This window comes from Rattus rattus, chromosome 6 (genome assembly GCF_011064425.1).
Source record: "Rattus rattus isolate New Zealand chromosome 6, Rrattus_CSIRO_v1, whole genome shotgun sequence".
NCBI classification, from domain to species: Eukaryota; Metazoa; Chordata; class Mammalia; order Rodentia; family Muridae; genus Rattus; species Rattus rattus.
In genome coordinates this window covers 94,350,751-94,364,912 of record NC_046159.1, presented here as the reverse complement: position 1 = coordinate 94,364,912, position 14,162 = coordinate 94,350,751, and the positions used below count along the sequence as shown (strand labels likewise).

Below are 14,162 nucleotides of genomic sequence, written 5' to 3'. Positions count from 1 at the left end.
GGCGGTGTCTCAGGCAGGGCTCCTGCCTCTCCTGGGCCCTCTCCCACGGGAGCCCAGGGCCTTATACAGTTTCCTCTTGGGCCAGGGATGTGGGCAGGGGTGGGCAGTGTTGGTGGTCTCTTCCGCTCTGCAGCCTCAGGGAGTGCCCACCTGACCCGGTGGTGAGGCCTCTCTCGCACGGGTTTTGGGAGCAGAGAGCTGCTGCGGGCCGGGATCCGCGGGTGTGGGACTTCCGGTAAACACAGGACGTGCCCGGTCCTAGAGGAATTCTGCCTCCGTGTGTCCCGAGATCACCAGGCTGCTTTCTTGCAGCAGGAAAGTTGGTCTTACCTGTGGTCCCGAGGCTCAAGTTCGCTCTCGGGGTGCTGCCCACGGGCTCTCTGCGGTGGCAGCAACCGGGAAGATCTGCGCCGCCTCTTCCGGGATCCTCCGTGCACCAGGGTTCCAGATGGCGTCCGGTGTTTTCCTCTGGAATCAGTAATGTGTGCAGAGAGCAGTCTCTTCTGTCACCTGAGTTTTTGATCTTAGCTATTCTCACTGGTATGAGGTGAAATCTCAGGGTTGTTTTGTTTTGCATTTCCCTTATGACTAAAGATGTTGAACATTTCTCTAGGTGTTTCTCAGCCATTTGGCATTCCTCAGCTGTGAATTCTTTGTTTAGCTCTGAACCCATTTTTTAATAGGGTTATTTGTCTCCCTGCGGTCTAACTTCTTGAGTTCTTTGTATATTTTGGATATAAGCCCTCTATCTGTTGTAGGATTGGTAAAGATCTTTTCCCAATCTGTTGGTTGCCGTTTTGTCCTAACCACAGTGTCCTTTGCCTTACAAAGCTTTGCAGTTTTATGAGATCCCATTTGTCGATTCTTGATCTTAGAGCATAAGCCATTGGTGTTTTGTTCGGGAAATTTTCTCCCAGTGCCCATGTGTTCGAGATGCTTCCCCACTTTTTCTTCTGTTAGTTTGAGTGTATCTGGTTTGATGTGGAGGTCCTTGATCCACTTGGACTTAAGCTTTGTACAGGGTGATTAGCATGGATCAATCTGCATTCTTCTACATACTGACCTCCAGTTGAACCAGCACCATTTGCTGAAAATGCTATCTTTTTTCCATTGGATGGTTTTGGCTCCTTTGTCAAAAATCAAGTGCCCATAGGTTTGTGGGTTCATTTCTGCGTCTTCAATTCTGTTCCATTGGTCTATCTGTCTGTCTCTGTTCCAATACCATGCAGTTTTTATCACTATTGCTCTGTAATACTTCTTGTTTCAGGGATAGTGATTCCCCCTGAAGTCCTTTTATTGTTGAGAATAGTTTTAGCTCTCCTGGGTTTTTTGTTATTCCAGATGAATTTGCCAATTGTTCTGTCTAACTCTCTGAAGAATTTGATTGGTATTTTGATGGGGATTGCATTGAATCTGTAGATCGCTTTTGGTAAATTGGCCATTTTTACTATATTATTCCTGCCAATATATGAGCATGGGAGATCTTTCCATCTTCTGAGGTCTTCTTCAATTTCTTTCTTCAGAGGCTTGAAGTTCTTATCATACAGATCTTTTACTTTCTTGGTTAAAGTCACACTGAGGTATTTTATATTATTTGGTACTATTATGAAAGGTGTTGCTTCCCTAATTTCTTTCTTGGCTTGTTTCTCTTTTGTGTAGAGGAATGCTACTGTTTTATTTGAGTTAATTTTATACCCAGCCACTTTGCTGAAGGTGTTTATCAGGTTTAGTAGTTCTCTGGTGGAACTTTTGGGATCGCTTAAGTATACTATCATATCATCTGCAAATAGTGATATTTTGACTTCTTCTTTTCCAATCTGTATCCCCTTGATCTCCTTTTGTTGTCTGATTACTTTGGCTAGAACTTCAAGAACTATATTGAATAAGTAGGGAGAGAGTGGACAGCCTTGTCTAGTCCCTGATTTTAGTGGGATTGCTTCAAGTTTCTCTTTTTAATGACACTTTGCATCTTTTCAAACTGAAGAATTCCCTGGCTTCTCTTCATGTAGAAAAGTGTTTGTTCCCTCCTTCGAGATTATCAAATCTAACCTTTATTTCAATTGTAGACTTTTCCCTAAATTTTTAGACTTTCATATACTGTATTTTGAGTCCTAGGCCAGGAGGCAGACATTCTTAAAACCAGAAAGATGGGCAGATAAATAAATGATAAAAGATAAATAGGTATATAGGTATGTAGGTAGGTAGCCAGATACATAGGTAGGTAGGTAGGTAGATAGGTAGGTAGGTAGGTAGATTGATAGATAGGTGCTAGGCCAGGAGGCACACATTCTGGAAACCAGAAATCTGGACAAAAGAATAAATGATAAAAGATAAATAGGTATATAGATACGTAGGTAGGGAGGTAGGTAGATAGTAGATTGATGATAGATGGACAGACAGATAGATGGATGGATTGTAAATGATAGATGGATGAAACATAAATAAATAATAGATAGGTAGATGAATAGATGATAGATAGAAATATAGATAGATAGATAGATAGATAGATAGATAGATAGATAGATAGATAGAAAGAAAGAAAGAAAGATAGATAGATAGATAGATAGATAGATAGATAGATAGATAGATAGATAGATAGGATAAATGGTAGGGAAGATAATAAAAGGATAGATGATAGATGATTGACAAATATATCTCAGTTACAACTGCATTTCACAAATAAAACCATAGTCACCTGAAGATAAATGTTCTTTTCTTCTTTTCTTTACAAATCATTTCAGATTATCTGGCTAGGAGCAGGAAACTGATTGGTTGGGAAGAACGTGTTGATGGTTATTTAGGTTCAATACAATTTGACCTGAAGACAGGTGTAGATGTTGCTGATCATGCAGATTCTTCTCCTATGAGCATAATCTCTGTAAAGATGTTTTATTCATAAAACCGTAGGGAGCTGATTGTAAAAGAAAAAACTCTAAGTACATTAACAAAGGAAGATGTAAGGCTCTCTGGTTCATTATAATAAAATAAAATAAAAATAACATATAAAGTAGAAGGCCAAGATTAGGTGCTCATTTTGTAAGAGTACAATGAATGATGAGTAGAGTTCTTCCAGAACTGTATAATGGCTGGATGATATAGACTCTTGCTTGATTAGTTTTTAATATAAACTTCTGGCATAATGTAGGAGCTACAATAAATATCTCTGAACTTAAGTATTTCTATAAATAAATGGTTGTTGGTAAAGCACCATCAATATAACATTAGTATCTCTACAATATTAAGTTATATAGCAATGGGATATTAAATTGTGCTCTAGGGTTATTAGTACTTCTCCATATAACTTCCACTTGAATGAAGCAGTGATATATATCTCAAAGCAAATATAACCTCAGCTAAAACTCAAGTGTAATTAATAAATAATTTTTAATATAGAAATTAACATGGAAATGGACCCTACCCAATTATTGGAGTGCCTATGAAATTCAAGAGTGTCCATGCTAGTCTTCAAACACGCAAACATTCTCAGGGACTCTTTCTTCAAAAGCTAAAATAAGATTTGATATTTGACTGAAGAGAAAAACAAATACATTCAGAATTATTTATGTGGGACTGGTAAAACACAAATAATTCAAAATAATCATCCCATTGTTTACAAAATGGTCTCAGTGCAAAAAAAGCAGTCTTTCCTATTTTTAAATTTAGAACAAGGCATGATAATGAGCAGCAATAAAATCTGTATGAAACTAAAAGCAAATCAAGTATCTTATCTTAAATGGGAGTATGAGAACCCAGCAGGGAAGCATGGCAGCTGACTGGGACTCAGACCACAGACTGAATTCTGTGTCAAGGTGAGGTACGAAAGCCTTCATAAGAGTCGCTCATGTGCCATAGAGGATACAAAGTCCACCGTCACATCCTGAAGTGATTCATCTTGGTAAATGAAATGAAAAGCTTATTATATGCTGTTCCAATATATCATAAAAAAACAAGAATGTATATGAAAAATCACAAAAAACCCAAAACCCCCAAAGTGTTCTCGCGAGAGATGAGTAACTAGCTTACATTCCCATAGCAGCGTGGCATTCTTCTGTCTTCCTGTTTCTTGGCAATGTCTCCTCTTAGCATCCCCATGCTCCTTGGAAGGCCTCTGCTGAGAACATCAATGATCCTTCATCTTGTTATCCTAAAGTCAGATCTCCTGACCAACCACAGGAGACTCACCAGAGAGCTTGTTAGACTTTGAGAGTCTTGGTCTCCACCCAGAGCTCAGGAATTAGATTCTTGCTTTCAAGGCAATTTCAAGTTAATCCTACACACATAAAAGTTTGGGGAACACAGCTTCAGAGATAATGGGCTTAGGAGACAAATGACAATGCTCTCCTCTAGTTAAGTGCTCAGCCTTTTATTATTTGTAAGTGTGAGCATGTTTCCAGGCATAGATGTGAGGCATCATTGTAAACAAACTTCTGGGTTCTACAGAAACAATGCCCTTAATGGTTAATGCCCTTAACAGCACAGGCTTTACTCCATTTTGACCGTGCTAAGGTTTGGATAAACCAGAACATTGTGCATGTTTGGCTAAAGTTCTATCATAGCTCTACACTCAGTCTTATTTTAACTTTTAAACAATATAGAGATAAAAACAAAAAAAACCTTTAAAATGCTTTCAAGATTACAAAGGTAATTGATTTATACTGTCAGAAAAAAACACTTTGTTTTATGCTTGAGATAAAATTTCTTCTGCTCTCTCGGGCTGATTCAGTAGTGCCTGTAAACCAGAAAGCTGCCATCAACAAACAAATCTGGTACTGTTGGCTCTTTCTTAGAGTCGTGAAACCCAATGTTCTCAATGCTTTGCAATTGAAATCAAGTACAAGAATAAAAGTGATGTTTTGGGTGCAATAAAAATGCAACTGGCCTTATAACCCTGAAGTGAATTGCTGCATCCTTTCAAACAGGCTGTCTGTGTTGATTCATTTGATATTAAGGAATCATACACAGGCGCTTTCAAGACATAGCCTTTGTTTGCCTCATATATTGGGGTACAAATAAGTTTCACTTAAAAAATGCATCTAGCAAACTGCTTTCTAAATCAGTTTCGTTAAACTGAGAGATTGTGAAGCTCTTGGGCCTCACCAGTAAAGCCTCAGCTTCTTTTCTGCTGTGGGCTGCAGCTAATACAGAGGCCCACAGCGGGTCCAGGAACAGAGAGCAAGTGATTGTGAAGGCGCTCAGCTATAAATGGGATACCTGTATCATGCACACTAGCCACAGAGTGCGGGAACTCCCAAAAAGAAGGGGAGTGGAAAGAGTTAAAGAATGAAAGTCAGGGAGGATTGGAGCAAGAGTGTCTTCCAGAATGATAGGATCCCTGTACTCAGTACTCAGGACCTCAAGCTTCCATTGTTAATACACACACACACACACACACACACACACACACACACACACACACACGCCCATCCAGGTAACATTCCGGGGTAGTTAGGAAAGGAGCACGTGATCCTCCCTCCACTCCTGACTGAGGGACTATTAACAGTTGATAGCTGCTAATGGAGGGAAAGTCAGGGTTTTTCAGGTTGCGAACCTTGGTACTTGACCCTGCTTTAAATTATGGCTCCACACCCACAGATATATAGGCAGCACTCATTGAACTCAGTGGATCAGGGAGAAGAAAGGGGAAATGAGATTGGGAAGAAGATGGGCAAGGGCAAGGAAAGATCTGCAGGTAGTAAAACATGACCAAAACACATTGTATACATGCATGAAGTGCTCAAAGAATAGATAAAAATATGTTTTTAAGAAAGCACTTTGCAAAACTTTAACTAGAAGGACAAATCCATTTGAGGGAGGCTCAGGAAACAGGCTGTCTGGAGTGGGTAATTGCATGTACTACCTCTTCAAGAGCTCTCCGATCAGAACAAATCGACACCTGCCAACTTCCGCACTGCATGTCCCCAGTCCTGGGCCAAAGCCTTCTCAAGTTGAAGCAGTCAAGTCATTTTGATTTATTTTTGATGTGAGTCAAACTTTCAAGCTAGTGCATGCCATGAAGAAAATTACACATTTCCCGTAGCCTACTAAAAGATGGCTTAATAGAGCAAATCTGTGTTAAAGACTAAAATCCTAGGTAAAAAAGTAATCTCTTTTCCTCAAACTCAAAGAGATAATACCCTCTGAAGTAACATGTGTATCCTCAATGGTACAGTTTTGTGGCATTTCATGCATCTTTGTCCCTCCAGTCATGCTGGGCATGGGTAGACACCTCATTAGGCAAAGAACTGCAAGTAAACACACTGTGGGAACATCTGAGAAGAAAAGCCAAATGTACCAACGACTAATTGCTAGATGAGATGGCAACGGCGCAATGGATATGTGCAAGCAGTTCTACGATAAGATAAGGAGTGAATGCTAATTAAAATTTTGGGTTAATTGTTTTTTATTTCTCTTGATAACTGGTCATAGCAGCTTGAAATGCCCTGATAGTAGGTATGAAATGATAGATGAATCAACTTGTTTTGAAAATTAAGTACTAGAATCTGTGCAAGAAGAATGCCAATTAAAAATACAAATGCTAAGAAACAAATATTTAGAATAAAATATGAAAATCCTATTCGGTTCAAAAAAATTGTTTAAACAGGAATTTGGGATGTATGCTGGCAGGTGCAACCAGTTCTTCACTCTCAATAATGGTTGTATGTGTCCCATGGGGTAAAATCCACTCATCTTTTTCTCATTGACATGTGGCTCAATGTGGTGGCATTATTAAAAGCATATTTAGTTTTCAACTTGGTTTCCCTTGCTTCTCTGTCCACTTCTCCATTGCCTTCCCCTAAATTAATTTCTGTGATAAGCTGATATAAATGACTTTAGCCATCAGACTGAGCTAATATTAACCCACAGGAGTTTGGAAAGTTAAATATACCATAGAAAGGGTATCCCTTTACTGAATTTCAAGAGTAAGTATAGTGTCTCCCTGTGATATCAGGAGTCTCTATTTGTTCGCTTTCTGCCATGATGTGCAAAATAAGAGGACTGCTAGTTGTAAGCCCTTGCTATGGAGGGCCATGCTCGGGGTCCTCAGTGGATACTGACTGTGCAATTGGGCCATGGCAAGCAAGCCAGGCCCGCCCACCACTTGCTGTTACACTTTTTTTTTTAACCCTTTTCTGTTTTGCTCTACCAGGACCATATTTTATCACGCTAATCATCATATTGCATCCTGTCCTTAAGACCCAGATAAAATATTCCTAACTTGGCTAAATCCTCTAATTACCTTCCATTTTCAACTATCTTTTTTCCACATTTCTACACTATATTATATCTGTGTGTGGCTCATCCAAATACTCCTGATACTTTGCCTGAATCTTGCCCTGATGGTAATCCCAGCTATATTCAGAGATCACTGGAAAAGGTTCATTGCTATGGTCTACATAAAATCAGAACCATATCAAGAAATGAAGGTGGTTTTTGAAAATAATGTGAATTTTCATTCCACCCAAGGTTGTGTCTTTGCTCATATTCTGCTTCATCACAATAATAATTGCTCTTATTTTCTTCTTTCGTGATCCATATGCTCAACTTAAAGCTTTAACTGTGCTCCCAGCATCCATTGGATGCCTCCTGTGACACTCTACTCTATACTACCTTTCTAAACCTTTTTGTGTTATTCCCATTTTCACTCTCACTGCACTTATCACTTATGATGTATTTGCTTTGATAAGCTTAGTCTTCGTGATTACTGAGTTATATGCCCTATTACAAGTGCTTTTAGGAATGGCTTACGGGAATAAAAAACAAAGGACAAAAGTGTGGACTCTGTGACTACAAGACTGAGATCAAGTCTTATAGCTAGAAGCTAATGGAATGCTATCAGAGTTTTCTCATAAGATGACTTTCTCTTAATCCATTGCCCAGAAACACCACTACAAATTTTGCTCTTTTAAATTGGGGCAGGTCTTCTATTTTGAAGTGTTTCTGATTAAAATCTCCAAATTCTTGTAGATCGCTAGTTAAGAGCAATATTCTCCCTCATAAACTATTGAGTATCTTAATGCTCATTACAACAAAAGAAAGATGTTTAGAATTTGGAGTCTGGAATAGATAGGAAGGGTAAGGAAATGTGGTGTGAACTGAAAACAAATTGTATTATTCTTGATTAAGGGGTGCTCCAAACCATATTTCAACCCTAATAAGTTTAGGATAAAGTTAAGATAAAAACTTATTCCTTAAAAGTAGCGCTAGATATGTATACAGATGTCTATAAGACTCCACTGGTTAGACTTCTAGTTCTAACTTACTATTTAGCAACTTTATGAATACTCTCTCCAAACTTAATGTGGTCTGTGTATACAAGGGAATTCTATTCAGCTATAAAAAGGATGAGATTCTGTCATTAGGTGATGAGGTGGATTGATTCGAGATTATTAAGTAAATTAAAATAAGTCACACACAGAAAGGTAGGTGTCATATAATCTAATCTTAAAAGTTGACTTCATGGAAGCTTAAAGGAGAATGATAGAGACTAGAAGCTGGTGGTCAGAAATGGCTTGGGAAAGGTTCTTCAGTGGGTCAAGCTACGTTTAGATAGGAGCAAGAAATCCTTGTTTGTGGTAACCAGACTCAAGACATAACAATTAGGTTCTACATACTTCAGAGCTGAAGAAAGGACACTATTTTATCACCATAAGTAATAAATACTTGAGACAGAGATTTATTTACCCTTAATCATTATATAAGGAGAGCACACATTGAAGCAGTACAGTAGGCCACTAGTGTGCACAATGTCCCCACTTTTATGTACCAGCTTTAAAATAAAATTTGAGAAGCTGGGGAAATGACTTGATACTTACTCACAAGAGAGTACTTATTGCTCTTGTAGAAGGCCCAAGTTTGTTACCCAGGCAGCTGTTGAGCATATGTAACTGTAGCTCCAGTGAATCCTATAGCCTCTTCTGGCCCCTGTGAGAGCCTGCATTCACATCAGCATATGCATAAAAAATGGAAATATAAAAATAAAGTTTAAATCAATAATTATATATTTTAAAGTATTTACAATGTAGGTATAATTGCCCAGTTTCCCAAATGAGAAAATCAAGATTGACAAAAATTAAGCAGTCACTATTATCTGCCTAAGAAATAGTGTTGTATACAATTATGCTTTTTCCTTCTAAATTATGCATGCAAACATATGCATAAGCAATGATCCAGATAGGCACAGGAGGAGATTTTAGAAAGAGTCAGAAACCTTTTCCTATTAGACTAGTATATTCCATTGTTGTTTATGTGGCATTATCAGAACCTCAAGTGGTTATGGCAACCTCATAACTAGGCACCCTTCTTACTCATATTGACCTTGATAAAGAAGAAGATAAAGATAAAGCAATAAATAAGATGGTCCATCTTCCATCACTCACCGAAAGGAAACTTAGTGGGTATCTTTGTCCTTTGTGGAATTAAACTAAAATGAATCTGTGATATGTAAATGAACCCTTCATCTGTGTGATAGCATCCATTGTTTATTCAAAAAGGGGAAACACCAAGCCTTGTGATACATCATCTTTGTGTGCCTGGCACCTTCCATCATGAATCATATTAATCTGCTTAAACTAACAAGGATTAATTGCCTTAGCAAGGCAACCTGGCATTGAAATGATATATTGCCCAAACAGCTTGGAATTTGGCCACTCATAAATCTCATTTGCTTGTTGGTTTATTTCTGTGTCTCTTTTTCTGACAGATGTGTGCCCAATCACTGTGAGCATGGTGGGAAGTGCTCGCAAACATGGGACAGCTTCAAATGCACTTGTGATGAGACAGGATACAGCGGAGCCACCTGCCACAACTGTGAGTGCCAATTTATCTCACTTTCATCTTGTAATTGCATGAGAATCATGGTCTTCAGCTACGCTTTGCAGCATAGCAACCTGAATTACACACATCTCGCTTCACTTGATTCTGGGGGAAAAAAAATCCTCGAGGTTGCATTCTAATTTTCCAAAAACGGTATTCTAGTTGTCAAAATATATTCCCTCCTGTCTAATGAATCTAGAGAGGGACAGATATGGCCAACATTCCATATGTGAAATTCGGATGCAGAAATTGAATTTAGCTCTTGTGTCTAACGCATGTGTGTCCAGAGATTGCTTGGGAATTGTGTTAGTGTGATGCCTGGAACTGGGTCTCATTCATCAAGTCATCAGAGAGAGACAGACAGGGACAGAGGATAATTTGAACAGTTAGTTTCTGGACAATTCTTGCCTCATGCTTTCACCCAAATTTTGGTTACAATATTTTTAAAGCAATGTGTCCAACAGTGGAAGAGCCCATTGAAGTTACACATAAAAATATAAAATCCTGAAAACATAATTTTTAAAAATATTAAAGGCAAGGGGTCAGATTCAAAGACGACAAATTAGAACTGCACCATTTCACATAGAATTATCCTGGGAATTTAAAGTTAAAATATTTGAGTATTTTAAACAATTCCTAATTCTGTCATTGAAATATTAATTTTCCAAATATGCTTAGATGTTTTATCTTTTGAAAACAGATTTATCACAACATACAGCTTGGAGAGAAGAGAGCCAGCTGTTATCTGACATATGAATGTTTGTACATGTACATATATGTATATGTACACAGACATGTATACATGTGTGCATGTGTATTATGCATGTATATGGATACTCATGCCCATATATGTGTGAGTATGTAAGATGTATACATGTAAGGAAGAAGGAAAGGAAGGGAAAATAGATATTTGACTTTGTCACAACTCTAGAACAGAAAATCTCAAATCTAAATTACCTAATTATACAGATTGATTACTCTTTATTCTAGTTTAAGGAAATGACAAGCAAACTATTCTCAGAGTAGTCTAGGGGATAGTAAAAATGCAACATAGTTCCCTATGCCTTCTAAATGGTTATTTTTAGTAACATGAAGGCAGAAATCATGTTTTGCTGTAGGTCTAAGTTAAGAAAAGCTGCTTAGAATTCATTTTTCCTCACTTATAAAGTTGTCTAGTGAGATTCTAAGACCAAGAGATAAAGAGATTCATAGAAAAGCTGACATTGTGGTCAATGGAATGTCTCAGTGGGTAAGGTGCATGCTGTCAAACCTGAGTTCTATCTCTGGATTCTACACGGTAGAAGAAGAAAACCAACTCCCACAAGGTTTTCATCTGAATTTCCCAGACATTCATGCATATGCACATACACATACATGCATCCCCCACACCCACGATAAATGTAATTAAAATAAAATTTAAAACAAAAATCTAACAATAAAGGAGGAATACTTTTTTAATATAAGAATGTTTTAATTTTTTTCATCTTTATTAACTTGGGTATTTCTTATTTACATTTCGATTGTTATTCCCTTTCCCGGTTTCCGGGCCAACATCCCCCTAACACCCATAGAGAAAGAAGTCCCTTCCCCTCCCCTTCTCTATGGGTGTTCCCCTTCCCATCCTCCCCCCATTACCGCCCTTCCTCCAACAATCACATTCACTGGGGGTTCAGTCTTATCAGGACCAAGGGCTTCCCCTTCCACTGGTGCTCTTACTAGGCTATTCATTGCCACCTATGCAGTTGGAGCCCAGGGTCAGTCCATATATAGTCTTTGGGTAGTGGCTTAGTCCCTGGAAGCTCTGGTTGGTTGGCATTGCCGTTCATATAGGGTCTCAAGCCCCTTCAAGCTCTTTCAGTCTTTTCTAAGATTCCTTCAACTGGGGTCCCGTTCTCAGTTCAGTGGTTTAATGATGACGTTCGCCTATGTATTTGCTGTATTCTGGCTGTGTCTCTCAGGAGAGATCTACATCCGGTTCCTGTCAGCCTGCACTTCTTTGCTTCATCCATCTTATCTAGTTTGGTGGCTGTGTATGTATGGGCCATATGTGGGGCAGGCTCTGAATGGATGCTCCTTCCGCCTCTGTTCTAAACTTTGAGGAGGAATACTTCTTAAGACTCAAACCACATGCATAAATATTAATTGGTTCATGTTCAGGGCTGGAGAGATGACTCATGGGTTCAGAGCACTGACTGATTTTTGCAGAGGTTCTAGGTTTGCCTCCCAGCAACCACGTGGTGGTTTACAACCCGTAACTCCAGTCCTAGGGGTTCTCCTGCCCCGGACTCTGCAGACATGAGCTGCATAGGTATTATACATGCATGCACAAAACCAATCATACACATAATATTAAAATAAATAACTCTTTTTAAAAGAGATTCACAATATATAAAGTACTTGGCCCACGAATAAAAGCAATAATGTAATTACTTGAAAGAAAATAATTACAGCTAAAATTGGTTCCAGTCAACCTTCTCCAAAAGTTTACTTTCAGAAGATATTTATTATATAAAATATGATCTACAACTAAGTAACTTTGCTCAAGATTGGAACTGTCCTTTTATCCAAATTTTGTGTACCTATTTATAAACACCCTGTTTAATCATGAGATGTTTTCATTTAAAATTCTATCCACACTCAAAGGGCAAAAAATTGAACATTTTGATAAATGTCTACTCTCTCGTTGATTCTTTGATATTGAATTAAAAGCCAATAATTTTGAAATAGTTGTTCCCACCACTAAAGACCAATTTTATAAGTACATACTATTAACTGAGAAATTTAATTTAACTTTTGAGAGCAATAACTCCAAGTGTCAGGATGTCCCAGGATGGATGGCCAGTTTCATATGTGAAATAGGAAAATGACCTCAAGTCCCATGTTCTGGCACTCCATCCCACTTTTTCTATGTCTTGGTACACTATTCTGCAGGTTCCCATGTCCTGGTATTTCATCTTTTTCATCCCATATCTTGGTACTCCATTCTTCTAGCCCCATGTCTTAGAGCTCCTTCCTACTGGTCCCTATACAGTGGGTCATCGAAAGAAATTATATATATATATATATATATATATATATATATATATATATATGCTTTGTTATGAACTTCTATTTGTCCAGATCATTCAATTGTGTCCTTCAGTGTACGTGTGTGTGTGTGTGTGTGTGTGTGTGTGTGTGTGTGTGTGTATGTGTATCCTAACCTAGTACTCTTACTCAGGACAATCAAACATTGAGATAAAGAATATTTCATTTGTCATCAGTTGTGTACTGAACAGGCAGTTTTGAGTTACTAAGTTCATGTCGTGCTAGAACATCTAGAAAGTCATGGGGTTTCTCCTTTCCTTATTCCTGTTAGCTAAAGGATTACTTGAAGTCACTCCTACTTCTCAAGACCAGCATGCTGACACTCAAGCTGCTTATTCCCTGCCCTGTGACTTTTTAATTTCATGGTAGTACAAATTGATCATAGACGACCCATAGTAGGTAACTAAAGTGAAGCTGAGTATTTGGTAGTGTCAGTGCTTACAATTAGTCTACAACAGCATTTGAGCTCATTTTCTACACTGGACTTGGCTTGGGAGAGGGATAGGAATTTCCTATGTAAGAACCTTGTGATTGAGCCTTTGAACCTGGTCACATACCTGGCTCGTAACTCCATCACTTACTTATCGCACCTTTGGCTGCTTAAGCTCCTTGAGCTTCCTGTGCTCATTGATGAAATGCCTGTATTAACAACCTCAGCAGGATTGACTAGGATGGCACTTGGGAACTGAAAAGCTTGGCCACCTCACTGGAAGCAACCAGTGTATTTTATTTCACTAGTTCCCAAGGGCCTGAGCTTTGTTTTGAAACTGTATTTGCTCAGATCACGCAAGTTGCATCGTTTCATTGCTGTTCATCATTGTTCTCTCTGTGGCAGATTGGGGTTTGCAGCGTGTGATGGTTTTTTGTTTTCGTTTATGTTTTTTTTTCCATTTTTTTTTATTAACTTGAGTATTTCTTATGTACATTTGGCAAACATCCCCTTCCCTCCCCCCCTTCCTTATGGGTGTTCCCCTCCCCACCCTCCCCCCATTGCCGCCCTCCCCCCGACAGTCTAGTTCACTGGGGGGTTCAGTCTTAGCAGGACCCAGGGCTTCTCCTTCCACTGGTGCTCTTACTAGGATATTCATTGCTACCTATGAGGTCAGAGTCCAGGGTCAGTCCATGTATAGTCTTTAGGTAGTGGCTTAGTCCCTGGAAGCTCTGGTTGCTTGGCATTGTTGTACATATGGAGTCTCAAGCCCCTTCAAGCTCTTCCAGTTCATTCTCTGATTCCTTCAACGGGGGTCCCGTTCTCAGTTCAG

The 14,162-nt window shown here is 38.8% G+C and overlaps 1 protein-coding gene across 1 annotated transcript in view; it reads left to right on the top strand.

Moving 5' to 3' along the window:
- The window catches only part of Cntnap2 (contactin associated protein 2), a 2,154,251-nt gene that overhangs the window by 1,253,852 nt on the left and 886,237 nt on the right, over positions 1–14,162 (top strand). Inside the window, exon 12 of the mRNA XM_032907255.1 lies at positions 9,701–9,807. Coding sequence (XP_032763146.1) covers positions 9,701–9,807 — 107 coding nt within the window. The remainder of the gene's footprint in view (positions 1–9,700; positions 9,808–14,162) is intronic.